At 48.1% G+C, this 26,401-nt stretch overlaps 1 protein-coding gene across 2 annotated transcripts; it reads left to right on the top strand.

Moving 5' to 3' along the window:
* The first annotated feature begins 3,024 nt into the window (after positions 1 to 3,024).
* Positions 3,025 to 5,841, top strand: LOC127319978 (uncharacterized). Of its 2 annotated transcripts, none has more exons than XM_051349793.2 (3): positions 3,025 to 4,282; positions 4,894 to 5,002; positions 5,531 to 5,841. In XM_051349793.2, the coding sequence occupies exons 1-2, from the start codon at positions 3,064 to 3,066 to the stop codon at positions 4,956 to 4,958; spliced, it is 1,284 nt and encodes a 427-aa protein (XP_051205753.1). In that variant the 5' UTR covers positions 3,025 to 3,063; the 3' UTR covers positions 4,959 to 5,002; positions 5,531 to 5,841. The 2 variants fall into 2 exon arrangements, with proteins under 2 accessions (XP_051205753.1, XP_051205752.1); XM_051349792.2 differs by having other exon boundaries at positions 4,894 to 4,969.
* Positions 5,842 to 26,401: the final 20,560 nt, after the last annotated feature.

A 26,401-nucleotide genomic window follows, 5' to 3' on the forward strand; every position in this document is an offset into this window, starting at 1 on the left:
CAACGAGGACACCTTCAGTAAGGGAGCGACACCCATAGGTGACGCCGTCGTCGGCACATGCCAACACCATGTCCAACTTTCGCCGAGCTCCTACCCGGTCAAAAATCCGGACGCCGACGCGAGGACCCGGAGCGGACATTGCAGAAATCACTACCCCTCCACCAACCCAAGTCACACAAGACCTAGCCCCGATTAGATTCATCTTCGGGTTAAGCGCAAGAGCTGGCTCGGCCCGGCCATGCCTAGGTCTATACGCCGCGAACGGCGCTAGATCGGTGGCATCACGCTGGCGACTCCCCAGCGCGCGAACTACTGCACTAGCGCGTCCATACTGTTTGGCAGGAAAAACAGACTGCAGCGCGCCAGCAGCAGCAGCAGTACTGAGCGTGTTGCCATCCTCGACGAGCACGGGCCGACTCAGGAACCCATTCCTAGATAGTCAGCAAGGACGTCATCCATGGAGACGTACGCCCATGAGATTCCGATAAATCCGAGCGGGTGGATGGCCACCGGCCACCGCGCAGGGCCAAACCCTCCGCTCAGACACATCCATTCGCGGCAGCCGTGCATCCAGGCCGGAAGGCACGGAGGCCACGAAGGGAATATGCAGAGGTGTGGGGGCGGTCGGGCTCTCCAGGCCCAGACCTAGGCACGTAGGCCTAGATCTGGCCGCCCTCACGACCGTGCCCTGAAGCACCGGCGGGTGGCAGTGCCAACAACCACCACCACCAGGCCCAACCCTCACAGGCCAGCCATAGCGGGGGCCAAGACGGCCGGGGCCAGGGCTGGAGCCTTCCATCGCCACATATCGATCCGCCCCGATGGGATCCAACCAGCAAGCAAGGGAGGGGAAGACCGCCGCTGCCGACATCGCTTGGGCTTTGCCCGGTGGCTCCCGGTGGCAGCAGGGGAAGGGAGGAGGTGAGGGGCGGGGGATGGTGTGGGCAGGGGCACCCCAGTCGCCCTCGGGGAGGGACGAGGGAGCAGGGGGAGGGGGCCAAATTATGGCATCTTTCATATGTGAGATTGAGCTTTTTCCTTAATCCCACCACAAGTGTAGCCTCCGGGATGAAAATTGTTGCAAACTCAACAAAGAAATTAAGGGCATCTCCAGCGGTGCGACGCATTTTAGCGTCCACGCGCGTCCGTTTGCGTCGGCCGAAATGGTCGAAATCGACTGCGCGTCCATTTGCGTCGGGGGTGGCTCCAGCGACACGACGCATTTTTTGGCCGAATCATTTTTTTAAACATGAAAACATAATTTACATAGTTTAAACATGAAAAAAAACCTAACGCCTACTGCTACTCGTCGTCGCTGTCGAGCACGATGAGCTCCCGTATCGCCCACGATCAGTTGCCATCCGCGGGAGCGTACGCCGGGCGCGCCGGCGGTGCTGGAGGTGGAGGCGCCCAGGGCTGTGGTTGTGGCGGCGGTGGAGGCGCCCAGGGATGCGGCTGTGGCGGCGGTGGAGGCGCCCAGGGATGCGGCTGTGGCGGCGGTGGAGGCGCCCATGGATGCGGCTGTGGAAGAGGAGCCCAGGGGTTGTACGGCGGCGGTTGTGGCGCCGCCGAGTCCTGTAGCGCCTGTCGAAGGGCTTCATCCTCCGACAGGCCCGACGGCATGACGCCGGTGGCGTAGCGGGGCAGCGGTGGCTGCACAGGCGGGTCGTTCTCGGAGACGAGGGCGCCGAGCTTCGCCATCTCGTCGTCCGTCATGTTCACCGGGAACTCGAAATTGCGGCCCTCCGCCATGGCCTGCCGCCATTCGTGGAAGACGACCGCGACGTAGTTGTCGCTGTCGTCCTTCACCTCTTCGTTATGGTACGCGAGCGCCTCGATGTAGTCATCCTCATCTTCGTAGGCGGCGTAGGCGTCATGGTCGTGGTCGTGGTCGCCGTGGTCTTCCTCGTCGTCGTTGTACTGCGCGCGCGTCGGCGGCTGCTGACTACGCATCGGCGCCTCCTGTCTTCGTGGATGAGTCGCCGCTGGACGCGAGAAGGGAAAATCCCTGTCGCCCATGAAGCCCGCCCTCCTTCTCCTATCAGTCTCGGTCGACAGATAGGTACGCCAACTGTCGGTGTCGATGGCGTACGCCGTATCGGCGCGGAGGTCCGGCGGCAGGTACCGCCTCCTTCGCCGGATCTCCGCGGTACGATCAGGATCGCGCGCAGGGACTGGAGGGATGGGCACCCGGCGGCAGCTCAGCCGCCAGCCGCCAGGCAGTTGCACGCCCGACCAGGCATCGCACGACATCCATTTGCCGTGCATCAACCTCCCCAGCGTGACGGGGAGCGGCACCCTCTGCGTCCCCTGATGCCGCTGCCGGAGGCCTCGAAGTCGATCTTCTTCCCCATGGCGCTGCGGCGGTGTTGGTGCGAGAGGAGGTGTGAGCGAAGGAGGAACGCGGCCGGTGGACTTTTAAGGGCGGCCGCGCGCGGGATACGATGCCATTGAAGGAGGCGCAGAAGCCCAGCCGTTGCACGCCAGTGCACGCGCAAAACAGGAAGCCGCACCATTGATGGTGAAGGCTGCGGCGCAGACGCAGAAGCGCTGACCGCCGAAGCGATGCCCTCGATGCAGATTCGCTGCCAGGCGGGCCCGGTGGAGATACGAGCAGACACTTTGCGTGTCCGCGCAACATCCGCAGGTTTGCGTCTCTGCACGGTCCGATCACTTTGGGTCGCGCCGCTGTCCATTTTCGGTTAAGGCAGTACTCCTTGCCCAAAACGAGCGTTTCGGCGGGAAATTTTGGCCGTTGAGCTCTACCGGTGGGCACCAGCTGTTCAAACACTCGAAATGGCATCCTCGGCCTATACAAAAAGCTGCACCCTGTACAACCATTCCTAATACAGAAATCGGTTCATGGACTACACCGTATGGACCAAGCTGACTGACGAATGGGCCCTTGGATCCTGTCTTCCTGACTTCCTGTGGAACAGTCGCACGGCGCTTCTCGTCCTGACACACTCCCTGGCGTTTGTTATGCGCACACGGCAACACCATGTGAGCGCCCCAGCCCAGCCGTTCCCCAATCCCCAACTCCACAACCAACCAGCTTCCGCGATGTCGCTCCGCCGCTTGCTTGGCCTCTCCGCCGCCGCCGCCGCCGCTGCCCCCGGACGCCTCCGTCGCCGCTCCCTCGCCACGGCCGTCACGCACCCTTCCTGGTCCATCATCAAGCGCAACTCGCTCGTGGCGTACGACGAGACGGCGCCCGTGCTCCTCTACGACCCACCGCTCGTCTCCGATGTGCATCCCCCGATGCACCTCATCCAGACCAGCGGCACCCCCGACCCCGAATCCGGCGTCATCCAGCTGTTCCCCGGCTCCGTCTGCGCCGCGAGCGGCGACGGCCTCCTCCTCCTCTCCTACTTCGAGGTGCGCATGAGTCCCATCCTCCCCAAGTACGACAAGAGACCTGCCATGGCCGACCCCGACTACGTCCCCGACAACCGCTTCGTCTGCAACCCTGTCACCGGCGAGATGTCCCGCCTCCCGGACATCGTTCCTCACCATGTGAGGGAGGCCATCTGCGGCAGCCACACGGGTCTCCTCACCCGAGCCGGCCGTGGCCACGACGGGCCGCCCGACGAGTTCGCCGTGGCCGAGCTGCAGGGGAACCAGATGGTCCGGTTTCTCTCGGAGACACAGGAGTGGGAAACCGTGCCGGTCTCGCCGTGCCAGCTTCCGCACGCGCGGCAGATGGTCCTGGACTGGGAGGTGGTGGCCTTCCGCGGCCGCCTGTGGTGGCTCGACGTCACCTGCGGCGCCATCTCCGCCGACCCGTTCACCGACGCTCCCGAGCTCCGCTTCGTCGAGCTTCCCAAGAACAGCGTGCTGCCTGCCGCCGCGCAGGAACGCTGCGGGTGCGGCCGGCCCCACGGCTGCGGCAGATCCACGCACCGGCGCCTCTGCGTCAGCCAAGGGCGGCTCTGGTACATCGAGTTCTCTCCGGCGGAGCCGTTCCTGCTCAGCGCCTTCGCGCTCGACGACGAGGGCACCGGCTGGACGCTGGAAAACCAGCTACACCTCAGCGGCTACCAGGGAATGGCACGCCACCTCCCATCGCTACAAGTTGGGTTTCTAGACCCACTCAGGGCTGATCGCATGCACCTGTCGGCTCGCGTCGCTGCTCCCAAGGATGCCAAAGGAACCTCCGTCATCCTCGTCGTGGACATGAATCGCCACCAGATTCTCAGTTACCCTTGTATATGGGCCGACCCCTCCTTCGTGCCCTCTGTGTTCCCGCCGTGGCTTGGCTCCACCCGCATCCCTTCTGCAGGTCTTGTGCCTCTCCATCTCTCTCCTATTGTTGGTTTACTGCTTCTCAGTTTTACTTTCAGCTTTAATTCAGATGTGCAGCGCATGATCAGTACTACTATAAGTAGATTATCTTCCATAGAATTTGCTTTCTGCATCTCAGGCCGGCCAATGGTTTTGATCTAGTTAACTCAACCACTCACTATATTGTGACCCAAAACAACATCCTCTTTGCTTGGTGACTTGATTCAAGCTAGAATGTACCTATCCAGAATGTGGTTATAGGTTATCTGTTGTTTGCGAATTCCTAATTTATAGAGCATGTTCGCCATTTTATTTCCATCTCTCTGCAGTTTGGTTGTAGAAGGTAACTTGGTGATTTAAATATATATTCATCTAATCACCCCTGTACACTACTCAAGTGTTATCTTCCACCTACTTCTCCTTGTGTTATGTGCTTATGGATGGATACACTGTGCTGAATTACTGATAACCTTCTCTAACTATTGAATAAATTTGGTAGCACAATTCCTGTATTCGATGCAGATAAATCTGTGCTGTAATAAAAAAATTGTGTTAATGTTGTTGCTATTATTCAACTTCTTGCGCATTGACAAAATGAATATCTTTCAGGCAAGACAGACATCAAGAAAGACAAGACTTTGGCAGATGTTCTCGTTCGCGCAGGCAGTCCTTAGAAGAGATGAAGGTAGTGAGGCTAGTAATATTTTTTAGCATCCAAGTAAGACTGTTAGCATATTCAGTTTGTAGAATTGTTATTATTGAAGATTGCTACCTGAAAACATGTTATTTCATTCCTATTCTTGTGACAGCAACTTCCATGCTGCCAAAAGGTAGTGTTGTCCTTCCAACCATCCGTCCAGATGTATTAGTGTCTCTCGCCAGCGCAAAGTATACTTAGCTTTGTTCATCTGCTCTTCACTTTATTAGAACCTGAAGGATAACTAGCCTTGTCATCATGATGACCATTGTCATTCATTTTCATGAAACGTTACCACCAACTCATTAGGGGCAGAATTATAACTTAATATTTTTACTACAATCAAGACTTGGATAGGAAAAAAATATGTTATCCAGATGACAACTCGCTATTTTATTTCAGTTTTGGAAATAGACATAAATGGGACTATGGCAGCTTTTCTGTTTAGTGTTTATACTCAAGAATTCCCTTTGGTTGTCTTTTTCATTTCGGTCAGTCATCGTCACTTGCTTATTCAAATATCCGTAATGTTTTCCTCTTCTTTTTCAGGTTTCTTAAAACTAACAGCAGCTGCTGCTCTAATAAATTAGGAAGCTGATGGTGGACAAAACGGTCATTTCAGGAGTCCCGATTTGTCTTGTATCTCTTTTGGGTGGTAATCTGGGAGTTCTTTCAGACTTTCAGTTCATGGTAGAACACCAGCGGAGTTGCTAAATTAATTTGGCATCTAAGGACTATCACTGAACATCGTATGTATATGCTGTGTTTCTAGCAAGACATTGCATCTGTAGGAAAAGATTGATGCTTCCACATGTTAACTCTTATGAGAAATCTTTTTAAGGGATTTAATCTTATGTTCATCTGCACTGGATTCACAATTTGTTCCAATAGGTCTGTGTTAAAAATTACGTGTTTTCATGCCAATTTCATGGTATGTTGTTTGTGTTAAGTAACAAGGATGACAAAATCAATTTGCTATTAACACCATGACTGAATCAATAGGACATATCACTTTTCTTGAGGTATTGGATATATGACTTTGACATGTTGAAGAAGACACTACAAGTGTAACCAGCATTGCCGCAGCACACTGGTGCACAGAGCAACTCCAGCAAGATCTATAGATATACACAGGTTAAATCAGTAGAGGCATTCTTCCCTCGAAATAGGCTTTCGCCCCGCTATATTAATATAGCAACCACACGATACAACGAGCACGCTGGGGCCGCAGCACAACCAAGCCCAAAAGAAAAGACACAAAAAGAAAGAAAAGAGAAACAAATGCTGTCATCGGCAGCTCGACGGAAAAACGAAGACGAGTCGCCACCGTTGCGCCCTCCGGACAAGTCCCACCACGCTCCTCGCACTCTGGATCGCCCCCATACCAAGCAGCACCTTCAACAAGGAAAGCGACGATGGCGCCGCTGCTGCCCGGACAAGTCCTAGGGTTTCCCCCGGTACGCGGCGGGGGTGGTGAAGGAGGTACACCCGATGCCCTTCAGGAAGGAAGGATGGCACCCGCAGGCGTCACCGCATCGGAGCCGAACGAGCCGGCAAGGATTTCTCCTAACCCCAACCACCACCACCCTGAACGATCCAAAGAGCCCACCCAACATGTCGCCCACCAGCATGCGCCACCACGGTCTTGACTACAACTTCGCCGTCTCACTGCGGACACCATCGCGAGGCCTAGAGGAGGGAGAGGGACAGCGGGCAAGGGGCAACAGCACCGCAGCCGCGCGGGAGGGCACTACCTCCACCGCCTTCGCGGTAGCCGACCGGACGTAGTAGCAGAGACACACCAGGCCCGAGCTGGCCCGGCCGGGCCCAAACTGGCCCGTGAAGTCTCCGCCGCCGCGCTGCAGCAGGCCGGCGGCAGTGCCGCCACCACCTAACCCCGCCGACGCACCTCCGCCACCTCCAGGGAACGACCACAGCGCGCATAGGGCAGCCCGTCCAAGCCCAGATTGGGCCCAAACTGGTCCAGATCTGGGCCGAGACGACCTTGCCGGCCGCACGCCGGCGACCAGCCTGCCGCCTATCCGCACCACGCCGCCCCGCCGCCAAGGAGCAGCGCCATCGCCAGCGAATCCACCCAGCCGCGCCGGACCGACGACCGCCGAAGAGCACCGCCGCGGGCGCCGAGCTCCGCGCCTCCTTGCCACGCGCGGGAATGGCCGGCCGCCGCCGCCGGCACCGCACGAGCAACGCCCGGCGGCCCGCGCCGGCGGCGGCGGAGGGGAGGGGGAGGGGAAGGGGTTCGGGCGGCGGCGCTAGGGTTGGCTCCTCTCGCCCGCGCGGGGGGCGAGAGCGAGCCCGAAGCGTTTTTCAGTAGAGGCATTCTTAAAGCTTCCGTGATGATTAGAACCATTCCGTTCATCTGTTGCCCACAGTATATCTGGAACAACAACCTTTTCCTGCTGAATGGTCGAAGCTGGTCTGAATTAGACAACCCCGACTCCGTGATTTCCTGAAGATTGTATGATGTCACATTTCTCATCTGCCGTTCATCTTTTTAAGATAGCTTATATTGATTCTTTACAGTGTATCAAAGCAATACAACATCAAAACAATTCACATCTAACCTATGCATCAAAGATGCACACATCCAGTTTATTATAAACCTGGCAGCAAAACTAATAAAAGGAGAACGAATATCTCAAACATTCATCAAGTGATAAACTAATAAAAGGAGAAACTTAAATTTTAAGCTATGCAATTCATGTCGACATCGAAAATAAGGATGAGGCTCCACATATCTCTTTGTTATAGGGATACCTATGGTTCATGTGTTTGACATCTTATAAGTAAGTGCCTCATTCCCTTGACCATTGATAAGTCATACCTCGTGCTACTCAACTTTAGATTATCATACACCTTTCACATATTTTTTAAACCAAGAATAACACAAAGGGGTACCTCCATGCCACATGTATAAAGGATCTTAGGAGATTTTGAGTCTCAACTTTATAGGCCATCCATACCGGGAGAATATGGACACCAGTCTTGAGAGTATCCTCTCTAAAATCTCTCTCTCACTTTTTTATCTCTATCTTATTTGTCTTTCTTTTTCCACTTTTTTTTTCTTTTTTCCCTCTCTTCCTATTAAGGATGCTCGTGCTGAAACTTTCACCATGATTAGGCATGGCTTCGGTTAGTGACAAGGCATCAACTTGTCAATGCCTACAAGTAGTAGACTAGGGTTTCGTTGGATGTAGAGGGCAAGTAGATCTCGAACTTTTGAGCCGAAAAGTACTCGACGATGTAAAAGCTAGGGTTTGGGAAAACAATGATTCGATCCTTTCTTTGTCCCTCGACTCCCCTTTATATAGGAGGTGGAGCCGAGGGATTCGTAATACACAAGTTTACAGAGTCCGGGAGGGTTTCTGACCCGTCCCGCAAGATTACAATTTACACTTCCTTTTACAACTCTAGCTTTCCATAACTACATCTTGGACTTCCGAATCTTCTTATTCTTCGGTACGTGGGCCTTCAGTAAACCCCGGGTACTATCTTCGGCAGGCCCATTGGGGGTGCCTATGTCAGTAGCCCCCGAGATTTTGTTTGAGTCGTAGAGTCAAGGAAAATCTCCACTTTTATATTTATTCGATATCTTTGAACTTTACCACCTATCTTTGCATACGAATTTCTATTTTGTGCAGGGATAATGGTAGTTGGGGCTAGTTCATCTGACGGATCAGATACTAGTTAACTGCTCTAGTGGCAATCCGCAAAAACCTACTTCAAGATCACGTCCCTGGACATGATCTCGGGATACTGGTGTAAACTTCGACAGGTGCCGCTTAAGGTCTTACCATTCTGTCGAGTCCCAGTCATATTTATCGGGTACCTAACGCGTCCGTTAGGATTTTTCTTCGTATCTGTTGATACGGAAAAAAGTAGCAAACCGACGTCAGAGACGGCGCCACGCCACACAGAACGGATCTGGGGTCTTACCTTCGCAAAGTTTTGCGGCATTCAGAAATTATTCGCAACTTTGGCGTTCTGAGAATATATTGTCGAGTGCTTATTCGGCTGTTGGAATAGCACATTTTATTGAGTCAACGGATGACTTATATTGTTCTCCCGATGGGAGTATATGTAGAGTTATTTTCACAACTCGAAATATGCTCCCTTTTTCTCCTTTTTCTCTCTCTTTTTATAATTTCATCGGGCACGCGAACAGCGTTCCCGATGGGAGTAGCCCCCGAGGCTACAGCCAAGGACTAGTGCTTGGTTGTAGGCTCAACACCTTAATGTGTCGTGTCGCTATATTGTCATTCTTTCTCGAACTTTTATATCTATCGGGTGCGCGAACAGCGCTCCCGATGGGAGTAGCTCCCGAGGCTATGAACAAATGCTTGCGTTTGATCATAGGCTCCCGCAATTTCTATATTGTCATACTTGAATTTTACTTTTTCCCACAGTAGCCCCCGAGCATTTGGGCAGAAACTTGTATGTGACCAAAGGCTCGCGAAGTAATAGATAAATTTTCCTGCCGCCAATCTTCTCATTTCATACTTGTCGAGATTTTCCCCTTGGTCAAAGTGACCTCAATGCTGACGATAGCCACGATCTTTGTATCCGAGAAATTCGAGTACTGCTGTCCTTGCCTTGTGGGTCCAAAGTTCCTACCATGTTGACACGTCGTGCAAGTGGGGGACACACGTCCTCCGCTTTTCCTGGCGCACGTACTGTAGCGCCTGTTCTGTTTCATTGAAGTAAAAATACCATTTTACCCCTTTGTTATGAATTCACTGTCCACCGCACGATTTCTCCATCCAATGGTGCTTTGCTCCGCTAAATCCCTATATAAATCCTTCTTCTTCCTCCGTTCATACCTTCGCTCGCGCCGCACCTCTGATTCTCTCTGCAAAAAACCTCCATTGCATCCAGTGCTTCCTGAGCTTGCTCACGCGCAAACTTTGCTCCGCCACCACCATTGATGCCACCACGCGCGCGGCTCACTCGCCACAGCACACCCGAATCCAAGATGGCTGCTGAAGATCTGGAGTGGGAGAGATCCAAAATCTCCAATCAAGATGTGAACATGCTGAAGAGATTGGGGTTGATGAAGAAGGAGGATGCCATCCGCTTCCCCAGCGAAGAAAGCTACCCTACTCCGCCAATCCAATACCGGGTTAGTTTTGTCGACCATCTCATCCGCGGTCTCTCCACCCCAATCCACGACTTCCTCCGCGGCCTTCTCTTTGTCTATGGGATTCAGCTGCACCAGCTGACCCCCAACTCTATCCTCCATGTCGCCATTTTCATCACTCTATGCGAGTGCTTCCTCGGAGTCCCTCCTAACTGGGCTCTGTGGAAACGCATCTTCTGCCTTCGCCGCAATGACTCCCACAACGCCACTTACAACATAGGCGGCGTTGTTATCTGTGTCCGCTCCGACGTCGAATACTTCGACGTCAAATTCCCTGACTCTGTCCAAGGGTGGCGCAAAAGATGGCTCTATATACACGAAGAAAGTGCCAATTCTGTCGAGCACAACATAATCCCTTTCGACGGAAGCGCCAAGATTCTTCGCCGCCGTTCCTGGGATGCTGAAGCTACCGAAGAAGAAAAAACGGCGACAGAGGCCCTCATGTCCCGCATTCATGAGCTTCAGAATACCCGAGGCAAGGAACTATCGGGTATCCAAATCACAGCCTACTTCCTTAGGATCAGAGTACAGCCTTTACAAGCTCGCAAAAATCCTCTTTGGACTTACGCTGGTGCAAACGATGCCAATAGGCTCTCCAAAGATCTCTCTGTGAAGGATTTGAAGAAGCTTATTCGAAGAATTTCCTCGCTTAGCAAGAAGGATCCTATTCCATCTTCTTGCCGCGTGGAACCATACAGCGCCGCCAATCCTCTCCCACAGGTATTTTATCTTCTCGACTTTTTATCCTTCCCCAAACTTTTCCTGCTTTTGTCGACTGCTGAATTTTTATTGACACTTCTGTAAATTTTCTTGTCGCTATTTTTCTGTAGAACCATCCAATTCTAGCTTCCCTTCCTCCTCTTCCTGAAGATGGAGAAGTCGAAGAACAGGCTGTTGTCACTGAAGACAACCTGGGTACTTCTCTCCCTGAGAGTGAAGCTGCAGGTTCTCAGAAATCTGCAGTTTCCTCTGAAAAAGTTGAATCTGAAGCCAGCGAGTCAACACAATCCCTTCCTTCTGCTGCTTCCCCGCGAAACAAATGAAAAAGGCTTGAAGTTGTCGACACTGGCTCCTCCAAAGCTGCCGAAGAAGTTGCTCCCACTGAAGGAAAGAAAGCTTTCGACCCTTTTGTGGATGCCCTCGTCAGTTCGTAAGTCACTATCCTTTGTTGTTTCTTGCACAATGCTTGTCGTCGTTTTGCTTATACTGTCGACGTTTTATTGTAGCGACGACGAGGAAGAAAATCCGCCTATTGACGTGGCTGCTCGGATGAGTACGTCACGTACTTTAGTTGTGTCGGATGCTCATCCTGAGGTGGAGGAAACTTCGCCTCCTCAACATAACGTCGAGCATCCGACTCCACCTGCAAGCCCCCGAGCCTCTTCACCGAAAAGGGCCAGGATTGAACCAGTCGAAGAACCCACCCAATTAAGTGGTGGTTTCACGACTTCTTCACTGAATGACGTCAGTTTGATTCATTACTCTTTTGTTTGTTGCTTCTTTCTCATGTTGCCCCTGAACTTTTTCCCGCACTATATTTTGACTTTTCTTTCTTTTGGTTTCTGTAGCCTTTGATGAAGGAGTTCTTTCGCCTCGGTACCCAATTCGTCGGGTACCTTGATCTGTCCAACCAGCTGAAAGGTATTATCTTGCTATCTTTTTTCAATTGCCTTTCATTCCTCTTAACTCTTGTCGCCATATTCAATATTGTCGATTGCTTTTTCAGCCGATCTTGCGGAAGCTAAAAATCGTGCTGACACACTTGCTCTCAAACTGGAGCAAAGTGAAAAAGCTCACAAGTAAGCTGAAGCAGATGCCAAAAAGGCTAAGGCAGAGGCCGCCACCGTCGAAGATCTTCGAAAGAGACTTCATGAGGCGGAAAACTCTCTAAGCGAGCACATTTCTGATCAATCTGCTCGCGAGGACGCGATTATCAAGCGCCTGGCGTCGTAAAGTCGTCGTTTCGTCAGTAAGTACCCAATCTATTTTGCATGCTTCGAACTTCTCCTATTTTGCTTGCTTATCGATAAACTTTTGTCTTATCAGGAAAAACGGGTCAAGAATATGAACTTAGTGATCCCGAAAATGATCCTCTTCTTGACGCTCTTTCTCTTCTGGAGATTCATGGAGACGAGGCACGCGACGGTCTTGCCGAAGCTGAGGCGGGGTTGTCGCGACTTTATCCCTACTTCTTCCCGAAAAAGGAGCAACCCACGCCGTTCCTTGCCCTCGCCAAGTGCTTCACTACTGCCGAAAACCTTGGACTCAAGCTTCGCCAAGAAAGTTTGAAGGTTGGCGTGGAGAGTACTATCGCTTTAGTTGCCGATAGCCAACAGGACATCGACTGGACCAAGGTTGGCGACACGCAAGAGATGCAGACCAAAAAGTGGCAGTCGCTGATCAAGGCTGCAAAACCAAATTCGAAGGAGGTCCTCGCCTATCTTGGGTGCAAGCCAACTCCGGCTCCAAGTTCATCCAAACCGGAGGTCCAGTAGATCGCCTTGTCTTTCCTCCCCCTTTTTTTTCCTTTTCCTTTCTTCCTTTTGATGATGTCGCCAAAGTAGCTTTTGGCGACACCTTTCTCACTAGATCCATTGTAATGTCTTGTAATTATTCTGAAAATCAATGGAATTCTATTTTGCTTGATGATTGATGTCGACCCTTTTTAATTTCAGTTGATATTTGATAACTATACTCCAACTCATGCTCCTTCCGATGTTTTGCCTACTTCTTCCCACTCGAAGAAAGTTCTCATTAATACTGAGCTCGGTGAAAATTCCTCGAGTGAGAGTTTGTCGCAAGATTTGGACGAACTTCGACAACAGCTTCAATATGCAAAGAGGCAAACACTTGTGATGATGGAAAAATCTCGCTAGGCCTCCGAAGCTGAAAAAATTGCTCTTCAACAAGCTCAAGAGGCCATGGCTGTCAAAGAAGTCGCTGTTTCTGAAGCTGAGAAAGCAACTTCTCGAGAGAATTCCATGCTTGAATTAATGAATGAGGCCGCTGCTGATATATCCGGTATTTTATTCAAACCAAAGCTTCTTCTATCTTTCTGCTGTATATATTTTTTTTTTGTGATTTTTCATGCTGTCGTCAAATAGGTTCCTTTCTCGATGCTGCGGCTGAAGATGAAAGGGTAAACACGAGGACCAACCTTCTCGTCAATCTTTCCCTTGATCATGGTTGTCTGTTCTGGGCCACCCCGGAACGGACCCGACAAATTGTCAGATTTCAAGACCGCGCCCGTCAGGTTCGCGATTTCTTGGATTTCTGTACTAGGACATTATCTTTGGTTTACAAGACGATGTTTCCTCGGAACGAAACACCCGATACTCTTCTTGGATTAATGGAGAAATTTCGAGATGCTCCGAAAATCTATGGCTTTGTTCGGGCGCAGCTCTCTGCTGGTGCCAGGTTTGCTATGATGATGATCAAAATCTGCCATCCTAAGTTTGATATGAGCCAAATTGTCACCAAGTGCTTGGCGAAGATGGCGAAAAAGAAAAGGGATGTTAGCAAAATTGACGATTATGTAACCCCTGTAGCCGAAGATATGATGGATGAACTTCTTCGGATGGATTCTGAGTTCTTCGTAAAAGGCAGCTATGCTGAACATAGTACTCGTACTTCAAATCGGATGACCATAGATAATATACTAGGCCATCATTGACTTTTCTTTTTCTTTGAATTTTTCTCAAAAATTGTCTCTTGTATGTTGTAAATATGTTCTATATTGTAAAGCCCATAAATTTCTTTATCACGCCTCCGGGTATTGTGGTGGCGAATTTCTATATTGTATGTGCGAGGTTTTGAATCAAGGCAACTAAGTTATATTGGGTATGCTATATTTGCGGGTACGAGCCCCCGTGTCTTTGTTGTTGATCGCTATCTTGTATCTTTGTTTATTTTGCGAGGTGTTTGTGCACCAAGGCGAAATATTTTTCGGAAATATATATTGCAAGTCTGAAGCACAAGCCCCCGAGCCTGTCGAAGAAATATATATCTCAACTATCTTTATTATATTGCAGCCCCGCGAGCCCGCCTCATTAAAAACCTTTCCCGGCCCCACTCGGTGCCCCGAAAAAGGAAAAGAGTGCGTTTGAAAACTCGCGGGTGTTTCAGTACATTGTATTTTTACAAGGAGGACTATATTTCGACACTAAGCGTAAAAACGCCTTAGCTGTGCCACGTTCCAGGGGTTTTTCTCGGGAGCCCCGGTCTTCTTGTCTTTGATTCTATATGTTCCTCCTGCGATGACTTCTGTGACGATGTAAGGACCGAGCCATGGTGACTCGAGTTTTTCAGTACCCTGTTAATTGAGTCGTAGAACTAGATCTCCCACCTGAAAGGACCTTGGTCTCAAGCGTCGACTATGATAGTTTTTCAAGTCTTGCTGATATTTGGTGACACTCGATAGTACTTCATCTCGAGCTTCATCTAGTGCATCGACGTCATCCTCCAATGCTCTTCTTGAGGTTTCCTCGTCATATTCTGTGACTCTCGGGGAATCATGTTCTATTTCGATTGGCAGCACTGCCTCAGCTCCATGGACCAGAAAAAAACGGGGTTTCCTGTGTCGCTGTATTTGGTGTTGTTCGGATACTCCATAATACGCTTGGCAACTCCTCCGGCCAGGTGTGTCGAGCTTTTTCTAGTGGTCCTAACAAGCGCTTCTTGATATCGTTGCAGATGATCCCATTGGCTTTTTCGACTTGGCCGTTGGTTTGCGGGTGTGCAACTGATGCAAAGTGTAGTTTGATGCCCACCTCTGCACAATATGCTTTGAATTCCTTGGATGTGAAATTGCTGCCATTGTCCGTGACGATGCTATGAGGTAGTCCAAACCTGAAGACGATGCTTTGCATGAATTTGAAGACAGACGCTCCATCTGGTGAATTTATCGGCTTGGCCTCTATCCATTTGGTGAATTTTTCGACAGCGACGAGCATATACTCGTATCCTCCTGGCGAAGCTTTATGTAACTTCCCCACCATATCGAGGCCCCATTGAGCAAAGGGCCAAGACAATGGTATTGGCATCAGTTCTGCTGCCGGAGAATGAGGTTTCGAGGCGAATCTCTGGCATGCGTCACAAGTTCGTACTATCTCCTTTGCATCCTCTATTGCTGTCAACTAGTAGAATCCGGCTCTGAAAACCTTGGCTGCAATAGCTCGACTGCTTGCGTGATGGCCGCAGATTCCTTCGTGTACATCCTTCAACATCATCCTTCCTTCTTCGGGTGTAACGCATCTTTGTAGTACTCCCGAAATACTTCGTTTGTGTAGCTCCCCTTTAATCACAGTAAAGGCTTTTGACCGTCTAATAACTCGCCTTGCTTCCACTGGATCGTCGGGTATCTCCTGCTTTAAGATGTATGATATATAGACCTGCATCCAAGGTACCTGCACCATCATCACCAAGTCTTGTTCCTCTTCTTCGTCTTCCTCTGGTGCTTCCTTGGTAGCCTCCGAGGGTTTCTTGTCTTTCTCCTTCTTTTTTGGTTTTGTGGACTTCGTAGATCTCTCTGCTATCTCTTCCCAGAATACGCCTGGTGGAATTGCGAGGCAATGTGACCCGATGTTTGCGAGAACGTCGGCTTCATCATTGCTCAACCTGCTGATGTGGTTTACTTCGCACCCATCAAATAACTTCTCCAGCTCATTATACACTTCCTTGTATGCTATCATACATTCATATTGTCATTGATTGCATCACATTGGTTCATGACTTGCTGAGCCACCAATTGCGAGTCGCCAAAGATTTTTAGTCGAGTTGCGCCACAAGCTTTCGCCATCTTCATCCCGTGTATGAGAGCTTCATATTCTGCCTCATTGTTGGATGCGTTTGAGAACGTCATCCTCAATACATACTTCAACTTGTCGCCCTCCGGTGATATTAGTATCACGCCTGCTCCAGCTCCCTCTAATCTCTTGGATCCGTCGAAGTTCATAGTCCAAGTTCTCGATAAATCCGGAGGTCCCGTATTTTGTAGCTCCATCCACTCTGCGATGAAGTCTGGTTGAATCTGCGACTTTATTGCCTTTCTTTTTTCATACGTGATGTCCCGAGGGGAAAGTTCTATTCCCCAAAGGGAGACACGACCCGTAGCTTCTGGATTGTTGAGTATATTGGACAAGGGCGCCTCATTGACCACTATTATCGGGTGTGCCGAAAAATAGTGCCGCAATTTTCTTGCGGTTGTAAACACTCCATATGCTAGCTTTTGATACTGAGGATACCTCTGTTTTGAAGGCGATAAAACTTCGCTGACAAAGTATACTGGCCTCTGTACTCCATGAAGTTTTCCTTCTTCCTCTCTTTCAACGACAAGTACCGTGCTTACCACCTGAGGTGTGGCCGCAATGTATAACAACAAAGGTTCCTTCTCTTTCGGCGCCACCAGGATTGGTGGTGTCGAGATTTTGCGTTTGAGATCCTCAAAGGCTCTGTCTGCTTCTTCATTCCACTGGAACTTCTCTCCCTGTTTGATCAAGGCGTAAAACGGTAACGCCTTTTCTCCCAACCTGGCGACGAATCTGCTTAAAGCTGCGACTCGCCCGGTTAACTGCTGTATTTCTTTCAACTTTGTTGGCTTTCTCATTGTTACGATGACCTGGATTTTTTCGGGATTTGCTTCAATCCCTCTTGCCGAAACTAAGAACCCAAGAAGTTCTCCTGCAGGGACGCCAAAAGAACACTTTGTCGGCTTCAACTTGAGACAGTATTTATCGAGATTGTCAAAAGTTTCCTTCAAGTCTTGGATCAACGTGTCCCCCTTTTTTGACGTTATGACAACGTCGTCGATGTATACTTGTACGTTTTTTCCGATCTGTGTTGCTAAGCACTTCTGCATCATCCGCTGGTACGTTGCTCCCGCGTTTTTCAAACCGAAAGGCATTGTTCGATAGCAGAACACGCCGTAAGGTGTGATGAACGTTGTTTTGACCTCGTCTTCTTCTTTCAATCTGATCTGGTTATAGCCAGAGTAAGCATCCAGGAAGGAAAGACGTTCACATCCTGCCGTGGAGTCGATAATTTGATCGATCCTCGGGAGGGGAAAGTGATCCTTTGGACAATGTTTATTGAGACACGTGAAGTCGACGCACATGCGAAGGACTTTCGTATTTTTCTTCGGCACCATCACTGGGTTGGCTACCCATGTGGCTTCTGTATGCAATTCCTTGATGAAACCAGCTTCTCCGAGTCTATCAATTTCTGACAGCATAGCCTTGCGGTTTGGTTTCGAAAAACGCCGCAAGGGTTGTTTGATTGGTCTTGCTATTGGATCCAAACTTAGGTGGTGCTCGGCAAGTTCCCTGGGTACTCCTGGCATGTCAGCTGGACACCATGCGAAGATTTTCCAGTGCTCACGGAGGAACTCGACGAGCGCGCTTTCCTATGCGAGGTCCATATTTGTCGCGATGGACGTCGTTTTCTTCGGATCTGTCGGGTGGATCTGTACTTCCTTTGAATCCTTTGCAGTATTAAAAGTTGATTCCTTATTAGGCCTCCCTACATCTGGCAACACATCGTAATCGGTCGTAAGCCTTGATGCCATGTACTCTGCTTGCATCCCGAAGGTTTCCGAAAGTCGATGAAAATCCTTGTCACATTTATCGGCTAACGCGAAGCTCCCTTTTACTGTGATTGGCCCCTTGGGTCCAGGCATCCTCCACAACAAGTATGTGTAATGTGGTATCGCCATAAACCTGGCATATGCTGGGCGCCCCAACAAAGCGTGGTATTGTGATGGGAAATCCACGACTTCAAACTCCAGCCTCTCTATCCTGTAATTTTCTCGAGCGCCAAACTGAACATCGAGATTGATCTTCCCCGGTGGGTAGCTTGGTTTTTCTGGTGTGATACCGTGGAAACGTGTGTCCGTTGGCTTTAAGTTTGCCAAGGATATGTTCATCTTCCTTAGTGTATCTGCGTACATAAGGTTTAGACTACTACCTCCATCAATGAATACTCGAGATACGTCGAATCCTGCAATTACTGCTGGTAAGATGAGTGCTGACTGCCATGGTCGAGGAACTTGCTGCGGGTGATCCACAATTGTGAAGCCAATATCTTGTCCCGACCAATTGAGGTACTCGACTGTTGGTGGAGGCATCTTCTCTGCCATGAACACCTGTCGCGAGATTACCTTCTGCGCTCTGTTGGATGGCCTGCCTTTCTGAATCATCGAGACCGCTCCATGGGAGTTGGGATCAACGTAGGGTGGTGGTGCTGGTGCTGCCGCAATTCTGAGCTGATGTCGATTGTCGTCCGTAATTGCGGGAGGAGGTGGTAAGTGGATCTCACTCCTAGGTCCCTGAGGGTTTCGACTCGCTGCCTGAGCGTTGGCTTGTCCAGCGAATCTCATCATTGCTTGAAAGTTCCGGCAATCCTTCTGCAAATGCCCCGACTGCCTCTTGCCGTTATTGTCGACATAGAAATGCATCTGGCACGGGCCGTTCATCATATCCTCAGGGGACACGAAGGGTCTCTGAAACCTAGGTCCATTGTTTGGCCTGTTGTTTCGGGAATCATCTCTATTGTCGCCTCGCTGCTCGTTGCTCCTTTGGTACTCATCTCTATTGTTTCCTCCAGCGCTTGCTCGAAACCCAGCCGAAATTTGGCCAGGTGCATCATAACCCGAAAATTGTCGAGAAAATCGTTGTCTATTTTGAAAATTTCGACTGCGGTCCTCCTCTGGTGAGCTGTGTCTTTTATTATGCACAGCATCCTCGCCATCTGCCCATCTGTTTGCTATTTCCATTAATGCTGATACTGTCCTTGGGTTAGTTCTTCCCAAGTCCTCCACAAAATCTCCTCGTCGAACTCCTGCAACAAACGCGTCTATCGCTCTTTCGTCAGATATGTTTTCTGCCGAGTTTTTGATGATGTTCCACCTTTGGATGTACTTCCTCATTGATTCATCATGCTTCTGTCGACATGATCTCAATTCCTCGAGTGTCGCAGACTTTTTGCAAGTTGATCGGAAGTTTTTGACAAATACATCTTCAAAACTGTCCCAGCTGTCGATGGAACCTGGGGGGAGTTTCTTTATCCAAGACCTCGCAGCTCCACTCAAGTGTACTTGGGTGCTTTGCATGGCTGTTGCTATGGTTCCTCCTATCAGCTTCACCGTCTCGAGGTAATCGATTAACCAATCCTCTGGATCTTGAAGGCCGTCGAACTTTTTGAAGTTATCGGGTAACTTGAATCCTGATGGGACTCGAGTTTTTCGGACCCGTCGCGTAAAACACGGGAGTCCACACATATCTTCTTCGGCGAGTTCTGGTGAACGCCGATGTTCTGTTCTCTCTTGTCGCGCTCTATCTACCCTCGCCTGGGCCGCCGTATCTCTGGCACCACTTGCTCCTGGTGGGTCTTGCACTGCTGCAGTAGGTCTCGGGCTATTTTGTCTTACAGGTTCTTCGGGAGGTGTGGCTGCGAATGCTGCTCCCATGGCTCCACATCCTGCCATGGCCATGTTGTACAACGCCTCTCTTGGATCTCCGGGAGGTGGCCTAGACGCGAGGATAAAGGCTTGTGTCGCCATATACCTAGCTTCTGGTGTTTTGGGAATAATGTTCCCTCTCGTATCTATCGACATAAAAGACATGTTGAGGTTTTGAACTAAAGTTTCTCTTTCCGCTTCAGGTATATTTTGCAGCCGAGATCTTGCTCTCCTCCGGGCTTCCCTGTGACTATCTCCCGAAGTTCCGGATTGTCGACTCAAATCCGCTCTTCGCCTACTTGACGTTGAAGCTGCCTCCCTTCTCCTGTTCAGAGCCGCTGTCTGTTTTTCCAACTCTCTTGCAGCTCGAGTGAGCCTATATTGATAAGCTTGCAATTCTTCAGTCGTAGCAGTTGTCGCCATTGGTTCTGAACCATCCATAGCTCTTGCGGCTCTATCCCATGCTGATTGTGGTAGTTGAATTCTAACACGTGGTGTAGGCCCAACGTATTTGGTGCCTAGACCTCGCCTTAGGTCAGAGGGATCGACATATGGATTTCTCAGATCGTCGAAAGCCTCCGACGTTTCCTCCTGATCGCGACTTGCTTCTCCGATGGCATAGATTTGATGATATTTTGGATTCTGCACCTTGCTGGTTTTGGTGACACCATCATAGAGATTGGTGAAGACCTTTCCCACAGTAATGGACTTGTCGATGAAGTCGAAGCTGTCGATGCTACTCGAGTCATCGCTTATATAGGAGTCCGCAGATGACTCGAAGGATATGTCGTTGAAGATCTTGGCGAGTTTTTTGCTTGCCCTGGTGCTGATGAAGCGTGGCGACGAAATTTCCTCATCGCCTGACTCGACGGATGATGATGAGCTTGAAAAATCGGGATCGACCGCCGATAATCCCGACGAGATCGGAACATTGAGACGGTACGTTCCTTCTTTCTCGATGCGGAAGTGAAACCTCCCGAACGTCATCTCCATGGGCTCCTCCAGATACGCACATGCATCCAAACGGGAGGGCGGGTGAGGAACAAAATCAACGAGACCAGTTTCGATCCGTTTACCTCTGTCCATGATGTTGCTTGCTATCGACGAAGTCGACGATCTTGAACGTGCCATCGAGATCAGCTCCTTGTCGCCTCTAAACCCCACGGTCGGCGCCAATTGACAAGGCATCAACTTGTCAATGCCTACAAGTAGTAGACTAGGGTTTCGTTGGATGTAGAGGGCAAGTAGATCTCGAAGGTTTCAGCCGAAAAGTACTCGACGATGTAAAAGCTAGGGTTTGGGAAAACAATGATTCGATCCTTTCTTTGTCCCTCGACTCCCCTTTATATAGGAGGTGGAGCTGAGGGATTCGTAATACACAAGTTTACAGAGTCCGGGAGGGTTTCTGACCCGTCCCGCAAGATTACAATTTTCACTTCCTTTTACAATTCTAGCTTTCCATAACTACATCTTAGGCTTCCGAATCTTCTTATTCTTCGGTACGTGGACCTTCAGTAAACCCCGGGTACTATCTTCGGCAGGCCCATTGGGGGTGCCTATGTCAGTTAGTGCCCCAATGCACTTCTCTAACATATGCATACTCTAGTCTTTATGTTGATAACCCCCTTTATTTTGCAAGAGACAACTATCAAGTAGCCGAAAACATGATGATCAACTCAAAATATAAGTGCAATGTTGAAAGGTGTTTCCCATGTCAGCATGGTTCCGACCTAGCTCATTACTCATAATCTGTCAAACCCATAACTTACATGGTTGTGTTTTTCCTTCCATACCTTCAGGGCCGGGCCGGCAAAATTCAGGGCCCTGTGCAACATTTTAAAATGGGCACTACTTTCAAAATAATTATAATTATATGTTGTTAACAAGAATAAGTTAGTATGTTAGTACGACATAGATGCAACCTTGGATAGTTGGCTTGCCCCGCTAGCCTTTTGTTTGTGCTCAGGTTTTTTTTTTTTTAGAACACAGTACGACGCAGACGCTCACAAACACGCACGTACAAACACCCCTATGAACGCACGCACGCACACCCTACCCCTATGAGCACCTCCGAGAGACTGAGCCGGCATATCTTGAGGTTGACGAAGTCACCACTTCATAAAGGATTTTATTTTCTTGTCGTAGGCAGCGAGCTTAACGGACCTGTTTGTTAATGGGCTAAACTGCTATACGGCTTACCAGATAAAATGGGCTGTCGCCACCAGGTTTGAAGCCTGGTCGCTACAAATTCTGGGGCCCCTGAAAACTATGGGCCCTGTGCGATGGCACAGTTTGCACTCCCGCTCGTCCGGGCTGCATACCTTACCTTACCATGAGCTTTGAATTACACAAAAAGATATTTTGAAGGAATTGGAGCATAGCACACATATTATACTTGGAATAGCAAGTGCTACGTAGGTAGGTATGATGATAGTTGGGTTGAGTTGATTTGGATACAAGTCTAAGCTTGTGTGAGAATTCATCATCTTTTAGCTAGCAAAAGGTCTAAAAGCATGCGGTATTCATAGTGCTATTCATTTATCATCAAACAATGATACTTAATGTTAACATATATGTATATTAGTAAGAAGCAGCACTAAATAAGGCACTTTTGAAATCACCATTCAATAAAGCATTTGAAACTAGTGATACCATGAATAACCTGAACTTTCATCATTTTAAGCATTCCTCCTTTTCTTTTCATAACATGCAACATATTTTTATTTAAGGGTAAGAGAGTTTATTTAAGTAGCTCTTTCATATGTATGTAAGGTACTTAACATGATGGTATCATGCACTTAAAAACAAAACTATACACAAACAAAACAAAAGACGCTCCAAGTTTTTGCGAAAACTCTATGTTGCTCAAAAACAGAGTTTAGAAGTGTGCAAACCGAGAGTTTAAAAATGAGTCTAGTGGGGTACATTGAGTGTCCCCAAGCTTATGGTCTTCACCATTCTTGGATAGCTCTTGGTGTGGTGTTCCTCTATTCCCAGTGAAAAAACTTCAACACAAATATTTCTTCTTAGCGGAAGAAAGGGATCGCTTCCGTGCGGACGCGCCGGACCGCACCGGGGAGCCCACCGCCTGCATCTCTCGACCGCTCCCGTGCACCCTCCCCTCCTGCCGCCGCCAAGGACGTTGCCATGCAAAACCTGTGTGGCGTAGCGGCAGACTTTCCTCGGACGCCGATCTAGAGAGCAGCGGCTACGCACGCTCCGGTGGCTACAACGGTGGTGCTACTGGACGGCAACGATCTGGCTACGGCGGGAGATAGCTACAGGAGGCGCAACGGTTGCATCTGACCTCCAACGGTGTTTGACAGACATGCTCCTCTATGTGCGGCCATTCCCGTAGTACAAGGATTCCGGGGCAGCGGCCCCGGACATGGCGGTGGTGACTTCCTTCTCGCCGAGGGTTGTCGGCTGGTTGGCGGCAAGTTGTGGCGGATCTAGGCATCCCGCATCTAATCCTTGATGCGATCAAGCTTGGGAGTCATGGTTGCCGGTGAAAACCGTGCTCTGACTCATGTCACGGCATGCAATGGTGGCGTCTATGCGCAGGTAACTTGTTCAAGGCATCGTCTATGCAACCATGGACTTCTCGCTTGATCTACACTGTTGTCGGAGGGCAGCATGCATGGGGACAGTTTGTATGAAGAATAAAGGTGGTCTGACCCTGCAGTTCTTTGAGCACCAAGGCATCGATCTGCTGCTTGTCGGCCTCCTCAATCTGACTGTCACCGAGTTCTGGTCTTCCTCTTGGAGAATCCTCAGTTTGGCGCAGAGCGTTCCTGGATATATAAAGCGGAATCGATGCGGGCGCGCGCTCTCTCAGCCATAGTTGCTTCTTTTGGGCGAGGCGCGAAGCTTTAGCTTTTGTTGGTGCCATGTGATATGTCTTAATATAGATTTCCATGAAACTGATAGAGGTGGAGAAAGTCATGGTGGCTACGATCAGAGGTTGGTAATGGTGGAGAGTGTTATGGATGTGATGGGGATAATGCGGTACAAGTTCTACTTGTGTGTCCGGTGTTTGGAGACTTGCAATAGCAGCCTTGGTAAGCGGGGGCGGCAACACAGGTGGACCACATTCTTGGTGGCGCTCCTCGAGAACCGAGCCACGATTTTGAAAACTCAAGGTCTGGCCTTCATTGGTTGCACCTAATAATGTTCTTTGATGAAGGCATTGTTTTGAAAACTCAGATTTTCTCTAGGGTGAAAGCCCAAGATCTACGATCGAGCGACGACAATGCTTGTGTATTGTTTCCTTCTTGGAGGCGTTGCTTTTGGAGAATCTTGTTTGTAGTTCAGGTGTTGTCTTCTGTGGTGGTCAAAGTGCTACTGTTGTGAGTGGTTCATCACAGTGACGGGGTCTTTGTTTTATTTTTCTCTCTTTCTTTATTTTTTCTTGGCTGTGTGCATTCGTGATGTCTTAGAACATCTTGTTTATGCAGAGGCTAGGTGTAATTGGTATCTTCACAATATTAATATGTTCCCTTTATCCAAAAAAAACATTTCTTCTCATTCTTTTCTATGGGGTGAAATAGTGGTACAAGAATAATATGCTTGCTGCCCTTTTATTTAAAGATAAAACAATCCCTTTAGTACCAGAGAGCACATAAATTTCTACACATTCTTACAAAATCAAAATATTCAAGAAAAATCATTTGGAACTCAAAAGAATGGTGCAAACATTAAGAGGGAGAATCTGTCAAAACATTTAGCAGCAGCAAAACTGATTTTTTTCGACCACTTAGACATGCCAAGAATTTTATCCAACTTTTGTGCATATAGAGGATGAAAAGTTACAGCTACTATGAATTTATCAAAATTTTAGGAGTTACGAAAAAAAATCAGAAAAAACATGCACTGAAAAGTGCAGCACGGAGATCAGCAACTCCAAGTTTGTTTCACAACTTTAAAACATCCAAATGGGTAAAAACTTGGTACTTTATTTAAAAATCAGAGAGTAAACAAAAATAAAACTTCTTGCAATAGCAAGAAAGAAATAGAAAAAATCAAACATAAAAATATCTTGGGTTGCTTCCCGTAAAGCGCTTTCTTTATAGCCATATAGCTAGGCTTACTTACTTGATTTAAGTGGTATGGAAATCACGTGCTAACTTGAATCTTGGTGCTACCTCCTTGTTTCTTGGAAAGTTCTCCATACACTTCTTATGTGGGAATTAGAATTTAACATTCCTCTCTTTTAAATCAATAATAGCCCCTGTAGTTCTCAAAAAGAGTCTCCCAAAAATTATAGGATTAGATGTATTGCTATCCATGTTAATGACAATAAAATACACAGGAACATATGTCATATGTAATTCAACCAACATTATTAATTATTTCTAATGCTTTTTTGGTTGAATCATCAGAAAATAAAAAAACCTCTAGAGCATTTTTTTCCATACTCTTGAGATTTAGCAAACCATATAGCTCTTTAGATGAAACAGGGACACTAGATCCTAAATCTAGAATAGCATGGTGTATCTCTTTCTCTACGACAATTAATATCTTGGGGATCCAAGCATCCTAAGCTTATGTGGTATAATAGATTTATTGGTTATACCTCTTTATCTTGATGAAATATAAGAGGCAATCCCAGCTTGATGAACATTAATAGTAGGATCTTTAGAAAACTTTTCAAGAGTAGCAATGAGTTCATGTAAGTTACATTTGTCAAGATCTAATAATGGCTCTTTTACTTCACTAAGCATTTTCACTTCTTATATTTGTTTATTATTTGTTATCATAAGTGTTTCTTTATCTTCTGTAGCATTAAGAGTCTCCCAAGATTTGTCTCTTACCTCTTGCACATATTTGATAGTTTCTTCATGATTCTTTTGCTGTAGGAGATTTTTACAAGACATAACTTCTTGTGTTAGGAGATATATTTTGTCATTTAAAGCATCTTGTCTTTCAAATTTTTCTATGAATTCTTCGTTTAATTCTTTTTGTGTGAATATAAAGGCTCTATTGTTATTTTATAATTCATTGAAGTTATTATTACCACTAGTATATTTATTGGACACATAAGGAGGCCGACCATAGGCGTTATTGTAGCTGTTCTCATATCTATTATTACCAAAGTTTCTTATAGAGTTGACATCTACATTTTCATTGGTGTTTCCAACTAATTATTGTGAATGAACATTATCATGATTTTGCTTTGTTATGTAAGCTAATCTGGCATCAATTTTATTGGATAAGGGATCTACTTCTTCAATAGAGTGTATTTTATTAGTGGGATTAGGTGCTCATTGACTATGGTTGTGTAGAATGCTTTCTAAGATGGCTTTAGCTTCGGCCACAGTTTTACTCATGAATGTACCCTCCGCAGCAGAGTCTATCATGCTTCTTGATATTATTTAACCCATTATAGAAAGAGTGTAGGATGGTTCATTCATTTACTCCATGTGATAGACAAGTTCTAAGCATGTTTTTAACCCATTATTATTTTTCCTTAATGATAGGATGATATTTCTATTTTGTAGGATCTTAACAGATGGGTAATACGTTTTAATAAATGCTTATTTAAGATCATCCCAAGAATTTATGCTAGCTGTAGGTAATGATAATAGTCATTTTATAGCTTTTCCTCTAAGTGAAAATGGGAATAGTGTAATCTTAACAATATTGTTTTCCACATTTTTTAACTTTTGCATATAAAAAATTTCACAAAAATCATGTAAATTCATAGAGGCATCTTCACTAGCACTACCACCAAATTTTCCTCTAGTTATTAGATTTAATAACCTAGTACTTACTTCAAAGCATTCAGCAGTTATTTCAGGTGTTGTGATAG

This window comes from Lolium perenne, chromosome 1 (genome assembly GCF_019359855.2).
Source record: "Lolium perenne isolate Kyuss_39 chromosome 1, Kyuss_2.0, whole genome shotgun sequence".
In the NCBI taxonomy this organism is placed as follows: Eukaryota; Viridiplantae; Streptophyta; class Magnoliopsida; order Poales; family Poaceae; genus Lolium; species Lolium perenne.